The following is a 19,988-nucleotide window of genomic DNA, read 5'->3' on the forward strand; positions in this document are numbered from 1 at the left end:
CGTTTAATTAAATTGCAAATATTTTATTGTTGCAACAGCATTTTCCCCTTGTAGACCTTAAATTTTCTGTGGCAACATATGCACCACCCCATGCCCCGACCACTACGACTGCCACTACCACTGCCACTACCACAGCTGCTGTTGCAGTTGCAATTGCCCTGGGTGTGTGTGTGTGTGTTTGTGCGTGGACTTTAAAGAGTTGTGAGAACAGATAAAACGTGGCATTTAAAACAGTTTTCAGGCTGCTTGTTAAAGTTGAATTTTGAAAGGCTTTGCCACGGTTGAATGGCCTCGAATCGATTGCGATTTGGGGGGATATATTCATGGGTTGGGATATCGAGATCTCCAAGAATTTCGGAGGTAGGTCCAATAGAAGTAAAATAAGGGACAAAAGGGAGGATGCCCACAGGAATTTGATCCACTCGAGTGATTAATAACAGTACTGCTATGGTTATGGTTATGGCTAATTCCCACTAAATCGATAAGCAATCATCGAAATGGCACTCCTCGACACCTCTATAAATATTGAGAGTGTCAGGCACTTGATGCTAATGCAAATTCAGTCCGCTGCCAGCCATGTCCGTAACCCCATGCCTCAATAATTCACTTGACCACCTCAACGAGCACTTGATTGGCTCCGCTCCGAGTGGGGCACTGATGGGGGGGTGGCTGGAATAGCAGAGTCATCTCCCTGGCACGACCTTGGCAGTGCAAAACAAATCCCCCCGGCATCGGGCTTGGATGGAGGTAGATGGTGTCCTTCCTCCCCCTTTTCCTTGTTGAGTTTCTCCGCCTCTTTCTTCGTGCTTCTTTTAAGTGCCCCTTGTAGTTGTTGCCGTTGTCGTTATTTGTGTTTGCTCTGGCTTCTTTGGCAACAGAACAGAACCAAAAAAGAAAAACACTTTTAGCACGCATCGAGGAGGAAAACCAATAGAGCAGTGCAGACCAGACCCCAAAGAGCCATTCAATACATTCCATCTGCCCATCTACCTATCGAACCTTCGTGGTATCTTCTGGCATGGCCTCTCAGGAACTGTCCTGCTCACAATTCGATCACCAAAAAGGATTAATATTTGTGACGATGGTGGCTATAATCGTTCCTGCCAAGGGGCACTTTTCTGCTTGCAACATGTTCTGGTAATTACCCATTCCCTCCCTCTGTGTGGAGTGTGGGGGTGGCACTACTTCCACACTCTTCCCATATTCATGAATCCGTCAAGACTCATGACAACTCATCAAATTTTAAAGCATATTTACGGGCGGCTGCTCATTATTTTGATGCGCTTTGGCAAATGGATGGCCCAAATGGCTGGGTGGATGGCGGTGGGAGAGTCGGAGTGCCGGAGAATAACATGAAAACTGGAACTGTGTTGCACACACACGAGTACGAGTACGAGTACGAATATATGCAAATTAAACAGACCGCTTTTATTCGCCGGCACATTCTGACATCAAATTTGATTGTCTGCACTGTGCTCCCATCCCATGCCATCCCATCCCATCCCCATGTATAGTCCCATTCTCTCCATCATTCTATTCCATCCATCCACGGCTTTCCCACAGCCGTATTCAAGCCGGAGTCCCAACCTCTGTGCGAAATCCATACGTGAATGCATATGCATGAAACGGCATTATTTCGATGCTGCAAACAATAGAGGGAAAGATCCGAATCTCTGCTGCCTGGCACCTTCCTGTTCCTACTCCTGGTGCTGCTCCTCCTCCTGCTGGGACATGGACAAAACAACGCGTCATCCTGCCATTGTGCTAAACGCAACGGGTGGTCCACAACCCCATATTCCCCAGGATGCTGGGGGGCGGAGTGGAGTGGAGGATTTGGCCACAATTCATGCGGCTGCATTTGCCTAAGCGCCAAATATTAATGACGATGCGACGGCGTTGACGAAGTCTGAAATATCATCTTTGAATGCGACGTCGGGTGTTGATTTTAATGAGGGACAGACAGACAGAAGCACCAGGGATCTCAGGGAGGAGTATGCCGATGGGGACACGACAGGCGACAGACGACAGGCGACAGGCGACAGGGTAATGCAACCAATTTTTCTTTCTAGTCCTCAAAATTAGGGGTGTTTATTATTTTTGATTGCCGGCACGCGTCTCGTCTGACAATAATAAAGGACGGCGAGAAATAGCCCCTGGAAGGGCTGAAGTGTCCCATTGTTGGGCTTCAAATTGATAGCGCGTGTGCAAATTTCTTGCCTTTTCTTCCTGTGGTACCCTGCCCACGCAGAGGGTGTACTGAAACGGAATAAAGGACGCTGCAAGTAGCCGAAAAGCTCTGATGATTGCAACGAAGGGTATCCAAAGTCTCGGCCCTTGGCCATCAACGTTCCCTGTCGTTTTTATTGCCTTTGTTTTGTAGGCCTTCGAGGGCTTTGTTTATTGCCTAATGACTCATTTCTTGTCTGCAGAGCCAGCCTTTTGTTTCGCTCACAGACACCTCCTCGCGGAAGCGGACAAGTTGCTGGTGTGAAAAGCCAAACAAACACGCAGCAAATTATTTGGGACCCTGAAAAGCGAACGAGGAGCCCGGGACAGGGAGAGTGTGACTGCGACTGCGACTGCGACTGAGACTGCGACTGCGACTGGGTGCATTGTCTGAGAGTGCCCCGAGTATCTGGCCAAATGGCACGTTCTGATTTCTTTCGAGTGGAGTCAGAGCTGACGGTGGAAGTGGACTTCAGTCCACCCACTTGACGACGCGACGCGACGCATTCACAGATGCTTGCACTCGCAATTAGCGCAAATCATGCGATGCCTGATGGGGCTCTTGGGGCCCCTCAATTTAGCGCTCAACATGCAATTGAACGACACATGTTCTCCGTCCATCTCAGGCAGTGGAGTCAAGAGCACCGCAACGGGACTAATTTCCAAAGATAAACAGATAAACATTGGGAGCGTATCAGGGTGCAAAGTAAAGGCTACTTGGATTTTTAGTTCCCAAGATCCCAAGGGTTCCAGATCCGAGTTGATCAAGAATTCCTCAACGAATGAAATCTGTCTGCCCTGGAACTCTACGATTCATATCTGCATCCAGTCTTCGGTAGAGTTTCGCAAATTAAAATTTCGTATGCAAAGATTACGACTCCTTTTTTCTTGGACTCTTTCGTTGTTCTCCTCACATGCCCGGAACACATGCCCACTCGACTATACGGCTCTTAATGCCTTTTTCTACTCTTGAGTGTATTACTCTCTCTTTCGCTCTTTGTTTGTTTACTTCTTCGTCTTCGTCTTCATCTTCATTTTCTCGTGCCTTCTGCTGGGTACCGTAAAGCATTCTTATCGCTGCTGGTAGCATTTCCGTTCCTTCTTACTCGTGCATTTTTCATTTCCGCCTCAGCGTCGCGGCACTTCCCTTCATTTTTCACACATTCAGAGCAGCACCCCAATCCCACCGCCACCGCCACCCCACCCGTCGCTAAGCAGGGGCTACCCATATATTTCGCATTTATATTATTTCGCAATGTTTATTTCACTCGGAGAACTCTCTCTGTGGGCCCTTCCTGACACTCTCGCTTAAGCCTTTAAGGTCTTCCCTTTTTCGTCTGCGATGAAACTTACAGATTAAAGTGCTGGCCATTTCCCTGCGGAGCCGCTGTCCGCTGTCCGGTGTCCGGTGTCCCCGTCCGTTACACTGCCATTACGAGTATGATTGTCGTGTGGAAAATATTGTCTGGTCGACAATTTTAGGGAACATTGTCGGTGGGCGCCATTTCAGCCGCAGACAACGACCACGACATCGGGAATGGGAATGAAAATGATGCCATTGTCATTAGAGTAGCAGGCCTTCTCGACCAGAAATCTCCAAGTCCAATCGGACCCGGACCCTGACTCTGGCTCTGGCTCCGTCTCCGTCTCTGCCACTGACTATGGCATGGGGCCGATGGCAGCTAAAAGGCAATTCCAGAAATTACTATTTGCATTATTTTCACGACAATGCCACGGCCAATTCATGGCAAATAGAACGGAAACGATTCCGGCGTACTCGTACAAGTGAAAGAAAATCTGGGGAGCAGCTGCTACAATTGACGGCGTCTGGGGAAAGATGAAAATTGATTTTAATGCCAGAAATTATGTTATTTGCGCATGTTATGGACACACCCGTACAGGAAGTGGCAGGACAAGAGCACCGCACAAAAAAGGAGGCAAATAAAGGCCCAAAGAACTCGGGAAAGTGCTTGGCAGTCCACATGCCACCACCCCAGCCCATAATAATTATGATTATGAACTCGACTAAATTACAAACGACTTACGTGTGAATGCGTCGAGCAATCATCTCATGAGAGAGACCCTCCCTGGGACTCGCAGATAACGGGGATAATGGAGTCCTGGAGTTATCGGTTGTTAATGGGAATTTGATAAGTCGAAATGATTGGCCGACAATTGGAGGAAGTACATATATATGGTGGGGATACAGTGATTATAAGAAATCCTTGGCTCTAGGCTAAGAGGAGTATTAATTTTTGGCCTTTACTGCACTTCGAAGTACCTCCCAGATCTGTCCTGCACATTATATCGCTTACTTGCTTTGTCAACAACAATTTATTTGGCCAATTCCCTGGCCAAACAATCGCCCAGTTTGATGCAATTAAGGGAAATGCATAAAAAATGGGGGGCACCGTCCCCCAAAAATAAGAAGGAGAAAGCCCAGTCGCCGAGGAGAGAACTTTTGCTGGCCGCATCATAAAAGCGACTGGCACAATCTGCTACGTCTTCAGTTCTCGGAGAACCCCCCCCCATCCAGGATGAGTGGAGTCGTGCAGAAGAACTTTTCAACTTTCCGACATCCAATTGCATTGGTCGCTGGCTCTGTGTTTAATTTGTGTGATTTATTTGTTCAGCCTGTGGGCCAACTTTTTGACTTTGCTTGCCTTAATTTTTATCCTCTTTTTTTGGCTTTTACTTATCTGGCCGAATGACGACGATGACTTTTGATTTCTTGGCAGAAAGAGTCAGAGTCAGAGCCAGAGATGGAGCAGGAGCTGGAGCAGGAGGATTGGCTGTAGAATTGGCTGGAGCTGGGGAATCGGTGGCGTTCTATGCGTTTTCCTGATTCCGGGCCATAAATCAAAAGAAAACTTTGTCACTTGAGCTTTTTGACTTGTGAAAGTTGTGGTTCCTGCCGCTCCTGTCGCGCTGTCTCCTTCGCTCTCGTTCTCGCCGCTGCACTCGATTCTGTGTGCTGTATGCTGGCTCTCTCGCTCTAATCGATTTCAAGTTTATGTTGCCGAAACAATAACAATAAAAATTGACAATGCCGAGGCGACGGTGACGGCGACGGCGCTCATAAAATTTTATTACAAAAAGGAAACGAACGCCATTGACATACGTAAACTGATTCGCGCCTCTCTCTGGGGGAAGCCCCCGAGCACGATTCCGAATGCCAAATGCGAAATCAATGTCGTGGTTCCTTCCCCCAGTCCGCCAGTCCCCCACTCCCCCACACCTCCTATCCTCATTTCTGTTTTCGTCCTGCTGCCAGTACCCCATTTCGACGGTCCTGCTCCATTTATTCTATTTGCATGTTGCATTGTTATACCCTCCCCAAGCGAGGGCTGTGTTGGCTTTGGTCTAAGGGTGCGGCTCTGATCAACTCGGTATATACTGAATACTTGCATGGGTCCGTTTCCTGCACAAATCCTGCGGCCCCAAGCAGGCACCAAGCGTATAGTCGCCTCCGAAGGGTATCGCAACTTCGTTTTGAGTAAAACTAATGTAATTTTTTGTTGTTTGTTCCATTTGTTGCTGCTCCCGCTGCCACTGCCGCTGCCGCACATGATTTGCCTTTCACCCAAGCGGAAGGAGAAAGAGAGCATGCCCCAGTCCCGGATTCAGTCAGGGCTCCAGCTCAAGACCCACTGGCTGCCCTGTTGCCACTCGCCTTCGTTCCAGCCGCAGGGCACATTGCTCCAAAAATGTCAAAGTGCCGCCGCTGACACCGCTGGGCCTTTGTGGCCAGAGACGTGGGAGTGGGGGCGGGGGGCTGAGAGGCAGGACAAGGGCGCGAGGATGTTTAACATGTGCGAAGCGGGGGTGGTAGAGGTGTGCGTGTGTGCATGTGTGCATGTGTGCATGTGTGTGCTTGGCTGTGACACCCGCGAGAAATGCCTCGCATTTTTTCTCTATTTTTGACCCACTTTGCTTTGTCGTCAGCAATGTTGTCTCCTGCTGCTGCTGCTGCTCCTCCTGATCTCACTGCCGTCTGCCGAATCCTCTGCTTTCGCAGCTCCATCTGCTGTCCCAGACCCTGCCTCCATGTCGCATGTGTCACTCGGCAAGCATTTAAATTGGGCTTCTCAGTGCCCCACATATGGCCGGTTCCCCTTTGTGCAGTATTTTCATAAATTGAATTGGCCATGTCAAAAATGAAGGGCTTGCAACAGAAGCAGCAGCGGCAGCAGCAGCTACGGGAATTTCTGCATTCAAATTTTTGTCCAAAAATTATTTTAGCTAAAAGTTTTTGCTCGGAACTGGGACCGAAACCGTAGCCAGGATTAGGACTGAGACCCGAACAGAACAGTTGTGCCTCCTCTTTGGGGCTGGGGTCCAGTCTTGACCCCGAGCCCGGGCTGGGGCATGGCTCGTCTCTATAATGATATTATTATGCATTCGGGACAAGGCGAATCCGGCGACTAGACTCTGCCACTTGCCACTGGCCGCATCCTCCAGCATGTGTGTCGGTTGGGTGGCTGGGCGGAGGGGCCCTTGGAGTGGGCTCTAAAAGTGATGGGGCCCGGACAGCTCCCCGACACATGGCACTTGAGTAAATTTGCATAATAGAAATTAAAATGGATTTTAACATTTCTGTTTTCTGTTCTGGATTATGGGCCGCGTGTGGGGGCACAAGTGGAGGCTTAAACATCTGCGAATGGTTTGGCGACATATTCTCTGGGTCCTGGGGCTATCTGTTAGAGTTCATCAGGAGCCTGCTGGAGGAAAACATATGCTAATCGCAGCCAGATGCTCTGAGTTCGTGCTCAAAGACAAGCGCAGTATTGCTCCTTTGAATATATCGATTCATCTGAAGCGAATGCTCATTGGCAGCAGCTGTTGCCAACTATTTTTCACTCAATTACCAAAACTCTTGCCAAATAAACTGTTCGAGTTCCCCCCTCCCCCCCTTTTGAGTTGCGCCTCTCCGGCCTCTTCTTTTGATGGCTCGCGTGACCTACTCCGCGAAGTTGCTCCTCTCGAAATTGGGTCTCATTTGCGTAGGCAAGAAACTTTCCCCACACCACATACCCATCTCCGTCGTCTCCAGCTGGGGGCCCACTGCTGCTCCAGTTTTTCTGCGGCATGCCGAAGCATAAAGTGGCATTAAAGCAAGTTTTAAGTAAAGCAAAAGGGACAGCCACACAGACACACAGCACATACCCTCTCGAATATGTGGAAATTCCTGCTTAAATACTTTGATTTGGAATGAAACAGAGATAGAGATAGAGCGGTAGAGGGAGAGAGATGGAGTCGGAGTGGCAGTTGCAGTGGCATGTTGCAGCCATGGAGAATGCCAGGCTGGCCAATAGAAACGAAACGAAATGAAACGAAAGGACAGGACAGGACGGGCCAGGCCAGGACCCTGCTCAGTGGCAAAGATATTTGCTTAAACTTTAACATGTTGTCCTTTCGAATTTTTAGCAATATTTGCTGCAGCTCTTGGCCTTGCAACATTTTGTGGCAGCATATTTCCACCGCTTGGACACTGGCCAAAAGTCCAAAGCCCAGAGAGGCAGGGAGGCAGGGAGGGAAAGAGAAATATGTAGAATAAATATGCTTCCAAATTGTTTTGTCATACGTGCGGTCGAGTGTGGCAGGGGCAGGGGCAGGGGCAGGGGCAGGGGCAGGGGCAGGAGCAGGAGTGCGCCACCCCCCATGTGTGTCAGCAGTTGCTCGATTTTTGTGTCCGCTCATTGTTGCTGCTCCTGTGTCCGACAATGGCCGGACATGTCGAACTGCTTATCCCTTCTCCTTGGGCGGGTCTATTATTACAGCTGGTTGGACCCCAAAGAACCCAAAAGCCGAGTGTTCCCCTCAAAACGTGAGTTGTGTTTAACCTTGAACTTCAAAGCTGACCAGCCCTGACCTGAATCGACCCCGCCCTCAATTGCCGTACGGCCAGGACTCCTCCGAGTTGCTGATTTTCCACATGCCCCATGGTCTGTGCCGCTGATGCTGTGCGCCGCTTTTCACAGCCAATTTCAGGCCGTAAATTAGTTTTATGTTACTCGATTTTGCTTTTATTAAATTACCTTCTCATGATTACTTGCAAACTTCGTTTGGAAAAATGCCTGCCAACGGAAATAGCCAGCGAGGCGCTGGGACGGCGCAGCGGACGCCAAGGACGGCTGGATGGCTGGATGGCTGCCTCGTCTGGCCGCGTCCTTCTATCATTTTACACCATTTTATAATTTCTGTTTTTGCTCCATGGACGCCTCCCCACCGCCACGCCCACTTCCGCCGAGAGCGCTGGGTCGTAGACCTAATAAAGACCCCATCCCCACCCACAGGTTGGCTAATTATCTTTGGTGTAATTTAGTGGCTGGCGAAAAAGGCTTTCCATTTTAATTTATTTGACCACTGAAAGGATTAGATTAGATGCCCTGATAAATGGCCGCCATCTCATCGCTAGTTAAAGAACAAAACTGTTCACTCAATTCGGCGGCCCGCTAATTGGGTTAGTTCCAGCCGAATCCCCCCCACCCACACGGGTGGGGGCTCTTCCAACGAAAGTTTCTCTCAAGACTGATTATCATATTTTCTGCTTGAAAAGTTGTATATTCCGGGCAGGGTGAAAGGTTGAAATCGAGTTTTGAAAGGGAAAGGACATTTTCGGAGGCTAAATGGTGCTATGACCTTAAAGGAATTCCGTTCTGTGGGGGCTTGCAAACATATTCTTATGGAGGGGGTTCCTTCGGACAGTCACAGGCTTGTGTTAGGTTTAGAAACGATTAGGAAATCCTTTTCGTTCGATCAATGATGGTTTTCATCTATATTTTCCATTAGTTATTTATGGAGGGGAAGGAAAATCTTTTAAAATGAAAATTTAAAGGCAAAAAATATCTTATTTTTTTCGCCTTGTACATCTCTCAAGTATTCCTCAGACCAATCCCTCGGATATGTCCTATATATTAGCTCCCAAAAAGCTTCCCCCGATCTCACCAAAGCGGAGAGTATGCTCCTACCCAAAAAAAAGATAACAAAAAAGGGACTACGATTGACGATGCGGTGTGTCGCAGGCATTCATCATGCATTAGCAAAATTGAATTCAAAGCGATTCATAAGTAAATGCCATGGGGATACGGATACACACCGACACGCGAGCAGATACAGAAAGCACAAGTGTATGTGCAAATGTATGGGTATAAATCAACTGCGGCACATATCCGCAGCCACCGCCGCAGCAGCAGCAGCAGCATCCATTCCACCGAAATGCGAAATCCGACTGCTGACAAGTGTCACTGGGAGATGCTATGACAAAGTGTCAAAAGAATGTTTGACATGTGACTGTCTCCCTCTCCCTCTCTCTCTCTCGCTGCCTGTGTCCCGTGTGTAGCCTGTCCAAATGTACATTTCTCATATCTTCTCATTTCTGTGCGGAACCTTCTCTACTGCTGTCTCTTCATTTTTTTGTGCTGGGCTTTCATATTGCCGCTTTTTGTGCAACTCCTGCCGCTCTTTCTTATACAGGGACTACTATCGCCCGATTCCAATGAGATGCGGGCCCAGGTACGTGCACGTATGGGGGCTTCTTTCTGACAGCCTCACACGTTTCTCGTTTTGTTGGGTTTGATGTGTGAGGAGGGCACAGGGCCCCGTGATCCCGTGGCGATCCTTTTAGCACCTGCCCATAGGCCCGAGGTGTATAATTTCATCTGTCAACTGATTGAGTGTGGCGGGAATTCGTATTTGCTGATTTGCCCCAGGGCTCGGGATAGGGGTAGGGGCTGGGGTGTTATCTAGAAACCTCTGACAATGCTGGTAGAAAGGGAAATTGCATCATCGCTGGCTCGCCTGATCGCTGGGAAAACAGGTTCCAGACGTCTCTCAGACAACCAGCTATCAATGAATCGACAGGTTTAAGAGGAATCCCATGTCGGAGCCCAAGTAATTCCTGCGTTTTTAACCACCGCTTTGGTTCTCCCTCTCCGTTCGGATGTGCTCTCCAATTGTCTGCTATACTCGTGTTGTGGATTGCCTTTGCATGCATAATTTTCAATTGGTGGAGCAGGAACGGGAGGAACAGGAGGAACAGGAGGAACAGGAGGAGCAGCATGGTAACTCGATTTTAATTGGAGCTACTCGCGCCTTAAGCCCGCTTTGCATATCGTGGCTTCCCTTTGCGGTGCAGTGTCGTCGTCGTTTACCCATACAGAGCGATGCGTTTAAGTGCGTGCCAAAGGTCAGCCCCAGGCACAGACCCTCTCCCAGTCATCCCCCCTGCAGCCGCAAGTGGGTCAGTCGTTAGAGTTCGGGTGTAATTGCCATGCGATAAGCAGGAATTTGCCCCATGACCCATGTCCCATGCCCCACGCTCCACGTCCCAATGCCGTCCACGTAAGACTGAAAAGGTGTTGCCGTAAGATATGATGGCTAACAGCTGCGCCACGCTCTTTATGGAATCTAAGCTAACAGGTAAAGAGAGCGATTGCATTCGTGCATTGAAAGCTAACAGCAGGGGAATGTGGAAGTCAAGTTAGCAGGAGGGGAAGCAAAAGCTAACAGCAGGCAAGGCCAACGAATGGTGGAACTCAAGTTTGCGGTATATAGGAAACCAACATTAGGGAATTGTGTTAACAGGGGATTTTATTGTACCTCTGTTAAACGTTGACTAGTTGACTGTTGAGATTTAAAAGGGCAAAAACCCAAAGGTAACCGGGAAATATGGCTCCCAAATGTGGAGGTCTTGCTTGGGGAGTTTTTGCCTAGAGCCATGTCCACCTCTACTCATGAATACTAGTCAATGAGTAATGATGGTGGATCCACCTCTCAGAGCAATGCCTCCACAGTAACCCAGCGCAAGGCTTTCTACGAAACAAAGTTGCATCACAAAAGCTAGATAGATGCCAGAATACCATCTGAAAGGGTATATTTGTATAAACAACAAAATAATATGCAAAGCAAACTACATATATTTCTGATGGCTGCCCCAAAACTAACAGAGCGCCTAAAATAACTGACGTCAGCGGTTGACCGATGAAATTTTTGGACGCAAAATCGCAAAATCTCTGTGGGATGCCTTGCGGCGAGGGGACGGGGAGGTGGAGGGGGAGGGGAGTTGGAGGTCCATCCAATGTTTGCTTCAATACATTTATATTTGCGCCTGTCTTCCGTCTGAAAAGGGACTGTTGACATTGGGCCTGAATTAGATTAACTTCTGTGCGGGGGAAGGGGGAGCAACAACTTTCCCGGGGGAAAGGCGGCCTGTGGTCCAGACATTCGCCCACATTCATTATGATAAATGCCGGACAACTTGGAGCACTTGAATAATTAACTATGCGACGAATATGTTTGCCGGAATAACCCTGAATTGGGGCCGTCTCTCGCATCGCAGTAGCCGTGACTTTGGGAGTCCAGGATGAATCTCACAGTCACTTACAATATTCGGAATTGAAATTGAAAATCGGTAGCAACGAAGAGATGTTTCACGTGTTTATACGTAACGTCAGCCCACTGGCCAAGCCGCGCAATCCGCTGATGTGCCTCCCGATCAGACAGTGCCTCAACGCGAAATGTTTCGGCATGATGCCGAACAGCTTAAGGAACTCGAGCAAAATGATTGTGAAGGGTACTTTTGTGCCGCACTTGAAGCTTGAGTACAGTCCCCTGAGCTACTGCCTGAGCAAGCTCCAGCTGTGGAGGCTGCGCTGGTACTGGGACCACGACTTCCGGCAGGACGCCTTCCTGGAGCAGACCAAGGCGCTGGCGGTCAAAATGTCGGACATGGGGAAACTGCGGGACAAGCCCGAGATGGTCGACGAGTTTTACACTTCGAATGTGACCTACCAAATGGCCAGGGAGGCCAGCAAACTGCCCCACGAGTGCTGCGCGGATCTGATGCGTTTCCGCCCGGAGGACATCAAGAAGGCGGTGCCCATAAACGTGGACCTGTGCAACGTATTCGGGCTGCGCTATGCAGTCGTAGATGTGGCCATGCTGGGCCTCCGACATGTGGCCGACTGTGAGTCCAAGGCGGATCTGGACGCCATGAAGCAGGCTCTGATCCAGGTGGATTCCCACTTCAAGAAGCAGCTGTCCAAGCCCGATCACAGTCTGCCGCACGTGTTCGTCGAGCTCTTCATGCGCTTCCGCCGCAACTATTCGACGCCCCACTTGATGTCCGCCGAGGAGCTAATCTCCGATTCGAGCCCCTGGATCGTCACCACATATAACATACGCAAATTCAATGTTTTCACTGAAAAATAATACTTCCACACTAAAAGTTTAACCGAACGTTCATGAGAACTAGTTCCGGTAGTCAGAGCAACCCTGTGCTGCAGCGTTGCCAACTCATTCGATTTCAGAGTGACGTCGTGTGCTTGTTTATTTTCATATTGCCTTTAAATTCTTATTGCTTTATTTTCACCGAAAAATAATGTCGGACCGCAACCGTAACCGTAACCGTAACCGCAACCGTAACCCGGAGCCTTTTCCGGAGAGCAACGCCTGCAAGGCCATCATCAGAAAGCTGTTCTCCAGCCAATACAAGAAACTGGCCTGGATATTCTACGAACCGATAGATGCACCATATTTGGGCCTGCACGACTACCACAAGATTGTCAAGAAGCCCATGGATCTGAACTCGATCAGGACTCGCCTCCAGGCCGGACTGTACGTGAATGCCGATGAATTTGTGCGGGACGTGCGCCTGATGTTCGACAACACGTATCTGTACACGACGCCAGACCATTTGTGCCACCAAATGGCCAAGAAACTGCAGGCCATCTTTGAGGCTATGTTTTTCGAGATCGCTTCCACTGACAGTAGCGACACCATAACCGAGACTGACGTAAGCAGCATGTTTCCGATCGCCACGATCCCTGACGCACCAATTAATCCGCATAAGGATGGGGGCGTAAAAATGACTAGGGCCCGTCGACAACAGCTCCAGAGCCGTTCGGCGAATGAGGCTGCCGTGCGTCCATGGACTGCCAAGGAGAATAATCATCTTGGCGACAGGCTCCAGGAGCTCAAGGGTGAAGTCCTGCACAGGGTTATTCACATAATCAAGGAGATGGAGAACATCCCGATCATCAACGGCGGCATGGAGTTCAACTTGGAAAGCCTGAAGACCCAGACGAAGTGCTCCATTGTGAGGTACTTGGCCAGCAAGGATCATAGTTCCGGCCGTCGCACCCGTTCCAAGATCTACCTATCGACTAGTTGTGAATGAAGCCTTAGCCGGGGAATAAAGTTTTATTTGTTTTTCTTATCGCCAAATTTCCGGTGGTCTATGTGCTCCCCGTTCCAGGGCTTGACCCGCAACAGATCCTTGTGATTGGAGGCCATGTAGGCGTAGAAGGTCTTCCGCGGAGGTCCGCCCGGACAGAGGTAGTTCCCCATGGCATACCAGCAGGCGGTCATCTGCTCCAAGTACGCATTGTTCAGCCGCGTGAAGTACGCGATCTTTACTCGATCCGCCTGCAGATGAGATGGGATGAGATGTGCAATAAGTGCGCTCATACCCGTCGGGCATCGCATAGTTACCTCAGCCATGGTCTGTTTGTGGTAGGCATAGTTCTGCCTAGATTTGGGCATAGTGGTTAAGCCCATTTTGTCCGGCCTGGGAGGATTGCTCTGCAGCCTCGTGACCTTCTCGAAGACCTTCAACGATTCGTTGAGGTTTTCTTGCAGCTCGCGCCAAGAGTAGACCTTGCCGTAACGCCGCTTGATCCACTGCCGGAGCACGGGAATCTTGTGGGAGTCCGGCAGGGTGGCCAGCACAAAGCGGTGGCTCTTCTTCAGCTCTCTCATGCCGTCGGCCAGCATGCGATCCATGAGCTCGTCATCATCAGGATTAAAGTGCTCCATGTCGTAGTGCAACACCTCGGGTCTGGGGGAGTGTTTCGATTTCGCCCGTTCATTGCGATCCATTTCGGCCCTCTTGATGGCCGCCTTCTTTGTCCAGATGGCCTTGGCACAGCGCACCACAGCATCCACGATTTCCACCTTGTGATCCACGTGACTGCGGGTGCTGTGATCGCTCGATTCGTCCAAGGATTCTGTGGTTTCAGACGAGGGAAAAGTGGAATCTTTCGAGGCTGGATACTGCTGTCTGTTCCGCTCCTCATTCTTCAGCTCTGGCAGCAGCTTTTTGAAGGGTTGTACGAATGAGCAGGTTTCGCCAGTCATTTCCTCGTTCTGCGATTTCTCGAGTGCCTTTACAATCGACTTTGTGATGATTTTCGCCATGTCGTAGGGCTTTGGTTGGCCCGACTGCAGCACTCGATGGTACCGGAAATTGTACGGCAAGTGGTCGCCAGGTGCCCGGAAGAAGCTCTTCCTGGTGTGCTTGATGGTGCTGTAGAACTTGCAGCCAGAGGGCTTCACTGGCTTGGCCCGGGGCAGGGCCATGTCCTTGATCTTTTTCCCATCCAAGAGAAAGGTGATGTGCGACTTGGGTGCCTCCGAGTGGCCCTCGCAATCGTCCACCTCGATTGGGGTCTTCGGCACCGGTTCCAGGTTGAAGTCGATTTTGTCCATGTGCAGGCCACCGCCGGCCAACCTGAAGGACACCTCCTCCGTCTCTGGGGGTTCGCTGTTGAGTCCACCGCCGCTCAACCGCCTACCCGTGAATGCCTCAGTGGTGGCCGTATGCGCCATGGGGCAGTGCTCTCCCACCAGAGCCCTTCCCGCCTTCTGGCCAGGCTTGGGCCAGGCTATCTTCACGAGCGCCTCCTGGCACACCACACAGCTGTCGTCTTTGAGGGCCAGCACTTTCAGCTGATCGGTGCGCATGGCCTGGTAGTACCGCTCCAAGGACGCTTCGATGTCGTACTCCAGCTGGTCGATGATGCGCTTCCTCCGCACCCTGCTGTTCGGCAGCCTGGGGTCCGCCATCTCCAGGCAACGGTCCCGTGCCTTCACGGTGAGCTCATCCTTGAGCTGCTGTGCCTGTTCGAGCATCACCTGGTGGTACGTGCAGAGGACGGGCTCCTTGAACATCGGCTGCTGCTTGTCCTTCTCGTAGGCCAGTTTCGACTCTTCATTGGTGTCCACCTGGCTTGACAACTCCATCAGCTGGAAGTACTTGTCGATGGTCTCGTCCAGGGTGCGCTTCACTACACGCTTCCCCGGATCGAGCTTGTAGACGGAAAACCAGTGGGGATCGCGCGACTTTCCGTAGTCGGGCGCACCACCCCGCGCCCAAAAGGGAAAATTGACCACAAGCTTGGGCTCTTCCTTGGGGGCGTAGCACGTGGGATTGGACACGGGCCGCCGCAAGCGCTGGCTGTACGGATTTCTGGCGTATTTCTTGGTGGCCTTCGACCTTTTGGTCAGTGCAGCGGTGGACCTCTTGGGCTGCTTTACCGAATCTCGGTTCAGCCGCTGCAGATACTGGGCATCCAGGCGACTCAGCTGCGGCGGTGGTAGGATCCGGTCCAGCTCTTTGAGCGTGGGCAGCAGATCAATCTTGGATATGGCGATCATGAGCAGCTTTTCGTTGGTGCTGTAGACGCCGTCCTTGTGGCGTGTCTTGTAGTATCCCTCGAGGACGAAGAAGAGGAAGGCCAGATCGTTCCCCCGACTGAGCCGCACCATGGCGAGAATCTTCCGCATGCCGATCACCGGATGGACGCCGAGCATCTTCAGGCACTCCTCCACCCGGAAGCCGGTTCCCTGCTCAAAGTCGTCCTGCAGTCCGTCGGAGATGCCGCCAATGGCCGCCAGCTGGTACTCGGAGATGCCAGTGTACCACTTGGCAAAATCGAGCTTCTTGAAGAATTCATTCAGTCTCTTCTGATCGCTACTCATTTCCACGCAATAATTTTCTTTACTTTCAATTTAAATCCCGTGAAAGCTAACCAAAATACGGATGATTTTTATACTGGAACTATGGGAACACTTGATTTTGTATAAAAGGGTCTCTATATGGCCTAGAAATGGGTTACTCTGAATAAAACTTCAAACAAAAATAAACAAAAAAAATAAATTGTTTGTTGGGCTCCCAAAATTTTCTCATATTCACTCATTGCGTTAAATGTAATTGGCGGTTCCTCCCATATCAAAGAACACTCTGAATCCTGTGTCCCATCCAAGATGCACGGCTGCATGTGGAGATGCCCGGCGGGCAATGGCAATGAGCCCCAGAATCCCCCCCAATGTATGTGCCGTTCCGATGCCCCGGCTATGCAGATGGCCCACCGCATCGAGGAGTGTGTGCCCGGTCTTAATGTATTCTGTATGCGGTTCGGGAACTGCGGCTTGATGCATCCCCAATATCCCCCGTGCATGTGCCTATGCGCCTGCCATGGGGAAGGCGGTGGACAGTGGCCGCAGAATCCAGAAGTCGTCCAGTCGGCCCCGCAGAAGAGAAGGTGCCGGAAGAAAGGCATTCGGCAAAGCAGAGAAAGTTACAGCTGCCCCTGCCAAAATGCCTTCACCCAGACAGACATATCCTACGATCCTGAAATATGCTCCGTGGACTCGGGGTCCCAAACGCCCGAAGACGAAGAGGGGCCTGAGTACACGGCCGTCACCGACATATTCGAGGAGGAGAAGGCGCTAACGCACCGCACAGGCGAAACGGAGTACATGAATACCGTTCACATGATGGTGACCAAGTACCCAGAGGACGGTTCCAAGCCGGTGGTGGAAACGACCACGATCAAGAAGTCTCAGTCTCTTAACATGTTGGGCGATGTTGACGCAGAAACCATAGAGACCCTGCAATCTGTGACCGATTTGAGTTATTCGGTAGAAACTGGCGAGCATATTACATACAATCCTCAAAGTGATCAAAGATACCAGTCAGAGGATCGTCAGTTGTCAAGTAATCAAACCCACGAGTCCAGCGATCCCCAAAGTGCTCGAAGAAACGAGTCAAGGGATCTTCAGAGGGATCGAAGAAGCGTATCAAGTGATAGAAAACGCGAGTCGCAGGATCGTGAATCGACCAGTAGTCGAACCCGCGAGTCAAGTGATCGTCAAAGAGATCAAAGATACCAATTAGAGGACTCTCAAAGACACGAGCCAACGGATACTCAAAGAGATCAAAGATACCAATCAGAGAACCATCAGAGACACGAGCCACAGGATCATCAATCGTCAAGTAATCGAGTCGATCCACAAAGTGATCGAAGAAGCGTATCAAGTGATCGAAAACGCGAGTCACAGGATAGTCGATCGTCCAGAAGTCGAACCCGCGAGTCAAGTGGTCGTCCAAGTGATCGTCCAAGTGATCGTCCAAGTGATCGTCCAAGTGATCGTCCAAGTGATCGAAGATCGTCTAACGAACCCCCAAGCAGCTACCGAGATGGCCTCACACCGAACATCAAAAATGTAAGATCGGAAGATAGTCGAAAAATGAGCGAGCGTGAAAGTATACGATCGGCGATGCGACCAGCGCGATCCATTTCAGCATCTGAACCCACTGCCAGTGGACATCATTTCAAGTCGGAGCCCAATGTCGTTGTGTACCAGAAGACTGTCAAGTCGGATCACCAAATTCGACTTGATTCGGCGGCCAGCAGAAATACGGATGTGATGTTCGAGGATGTCTCTAAAATGGACCACAAGAATAATATGGCCTCGGCTGGCGGTCCGTCGTTTGCTTCTACGGCAAGGTCGTTTGGCAATGACAACCAATTGCTTCGGCCTGGAGAAAGTACTGACCAAAATGATTATGATAATGTGTCCATGCTGCAAGTAAGGACGGTCTACAGGTCGGAGACGGAAGAAAAATTGCTCGATTCGGACGACAAGGAGATGGTTATCGATGTTCATGAGGAGATAACCGATGAGGTAAGAATAAGATCCCCAGAGCCAGAGCCAGAGCTAGAGCCAGAGCCAGAGAAGAAAAAGGTTTCCCCAAGGACCGACTCGAAGAACAAATATCCCTCAGGCGCCATTATCGAACATATGATCAAAAAGGGGTATGACTGCGTCCAGCCATGCGGCTGCAACTGTTGCACCCCCCGCTGCTATCCCTGCGACTACTGTTGTGGAGGCTTCTGCTACTCGAATTGCTGCGGCTACTGCATGAATCCCTGTTGTCCCTAAGACTCATTAATGAAAACCTCCCATAGCCCACGCCATCCAGTACTTCAATAGCCCAAACCAACATATTAGTTCCATAATCTGTTAGCTTCCCCAATGAATAAAGCACCCAACAAACAACGAAATCAACAGAAATATTTGCTCCTTTGGGCTTGGGTTTATTCCTTTGCCAAGTGGAAATCCTGGTAAAATAATTTGCGGTCAATCTAGCCACAGGATCGTTAATGATGCAGACGATTAGCACAGTCCCTAGTCCTGGACCCAGCACTCTGCCAAATGAGATTTGGCTCCGAACTGCAGCTTATGGTCTTTTGAAATGCAATAGATTGGCCACTTGAGTGCCTTAGGCCAGGGCAATAAAGATAATTAGCATTTCGAATAGAATTATAATATTCTGATGGCCGGAATACCTGAAGATACTTCGCTGAAGTTGTTGAAGGGCGGCCGGCTTTCGCTTCGATTTAACAGAGACATTATTCTCGTATCACATCTGCAAGCAGGTAAATATTCTGTCTCTTGACCATTTCCTAAGTTTGTCAGTATGGAGGAAATTGAATATTTTATTTACGGATATTAAATGCCTTAGTTCTTTGGCATCTATGGCATATTTCGTTATGCCCCCCAGAGCTTCGGCGACGGCTCTGTCTGGCTTGAGAGTTTATCAACGAAATGTTTGCCATTTAATTTTTGTTGACCCTTCGATTGGCCGGTTTACGAATAATTTAGCCATTTGCGCCAAAGCAAACAAAACAAAATCCAGAGCCTGGATGTTCGCTCACCAACGGATGTTCACTTTAGGCCACTAAAAGTTTCTTTCTTTCCTTTTTTTACCTCAACCTCTACCACTGCTTATGCCTTGGGGCGGCCGTCATTTTATTTCGTTTCATGTTTTATTCACCACTTCCGCCGGAAATAGACATACGAGAGTGTATGTGTGTGTGCTGCACAGACAGGACAAACGATGAAACCGAGAGAGAGAGGAGTCTGGATAGATGGACGACGGATGGACAGATGGACGGATGGATAGATGGTTGGCTGTTTGGCTGTTTGGCTGGGATAGATTTTTGGTAGAAGACCAGAGACCAACAAAGTAGAAACGCTTTTCGCAAACAAATCCCACATAAATGCTCAATTTATAACAGACCGGAAGTTAAACTTAATCAAGCGTACTTTCTGGCTTATTGTTTAGTTTTTCCCTCCTTTCCCGTACCCACACTCTTTCCGTATTTACTTAACATATTTTATTGCAATACTTTGCTCTCTCTCTGGGGTGACCGGGGGGTGTCCGCACCGCTTTGCCGGTGGGATTACATGGGGATTTTGTGTGCCCAAATACTCTGGAATACTCGACTCGCATTTCCATTTCGGCATCAACTCGATTCACAGCAAATCCCTCGGTGCTTTTCCACTTGTTCTCGACCATTCTTCTGCATTTATTCATTCAGTTGCTTTATTGTTGTCCTTTCGTTGCGTTACGTTTCATTTCATATTTCGTTTGATAAATCTCCGGCATGAAACATGGATGGTTTTAGGATTTGTATCCTCTGAATAGTTAAAGAGTTTTCCCGGCATCCATACAGATGGAAATGCTTTCATTGAGGATTAAAAAGGGGGGGTTTTGGGGGGAGAACCATCTCCATTCTATTATCAGTGACATTTTGAGGCAACTAATATTAGTTCCTGCGTTGACAAATATTTTATGAGCTGGCATTCCACTCAATTATCCCTATGAAATTTGCATCAGTTGTCAAGCAATT

General features: G+C 49.6%; 3 protein-coding genes across 3 annotated transcripts; 2 read left to right on the forward strand and 1 right to left on the reverse strand.

Moving 5' to 3' along the window:
- The first annotated feature begins 11,652 nt into the window (after positions 1 to 11,652).
- On the forward strand, positions 11,653 to 12,438 carry LOC6590312. Its single transcript, XM_002015821.1, has one exon. It carries the CDS (start codon positions 11,653 to 11,655, stop codon positions 12,436 to 12,438), a length of 786 nt encoding a protein of 261 aa, XP_002015857.1.
- A 74-nt stretch (positions 12,439 to 12,512) lies between these two features.
- LOC6590313 (bromodomain testis-specific protein) lies at positions 12,513 to 13,452 on the forward strand. Its single transcript, XM_002015822.2, has one exon. It carries the CDS (start codon positions 12,608 to 12,610, stop codon positions 13,403 to 13,405), a length of 798 nt encoding a protein of 265 aa, XP_002015858.2. The 5' UTR covers positions 12,513 to 12,607; the 3' UTR covers positions 13,406 to 13,452.
- LOC6590314 lies at positions 13,413 to 15,987 on the reverse strand. Its single transcript, XM_002015823.2, has 2 exons — positions 13,720 to 15,987; positions 13,413 to 13,653 (listed from the first exon to the last, which is right to left on the reverse strand). Exons 1-2 carry the CDS (start codon positions 15,985 to 15,987, stop codon positions 13,429 to 13,431), a joined length of 2,493 nt encoding a protein of 830 aa, XP_002015859.2. The 3' UTR covers positions 13,413 to 13,428.
- Between the last annotated feature and the right edge of the window lie 4,001 nt (positions 15,988 to 19,988).

This window comes from Drosophila persimilis, unplaced genomic scaffold (genome assembly GCF_003286085.1).
Source record: "Drosophila persimilis strain 14011-0111.01,24,50 unplaced genomic scaffold, DperRS2 tig00000002-arrow-pilon, whole genome shotgun sequence".
NCBI lineage: Eukaryota > Metazoa > Arthropoda > Insecta > Diptera > Drosophilidae > Drosophila > Drosophila persimilis.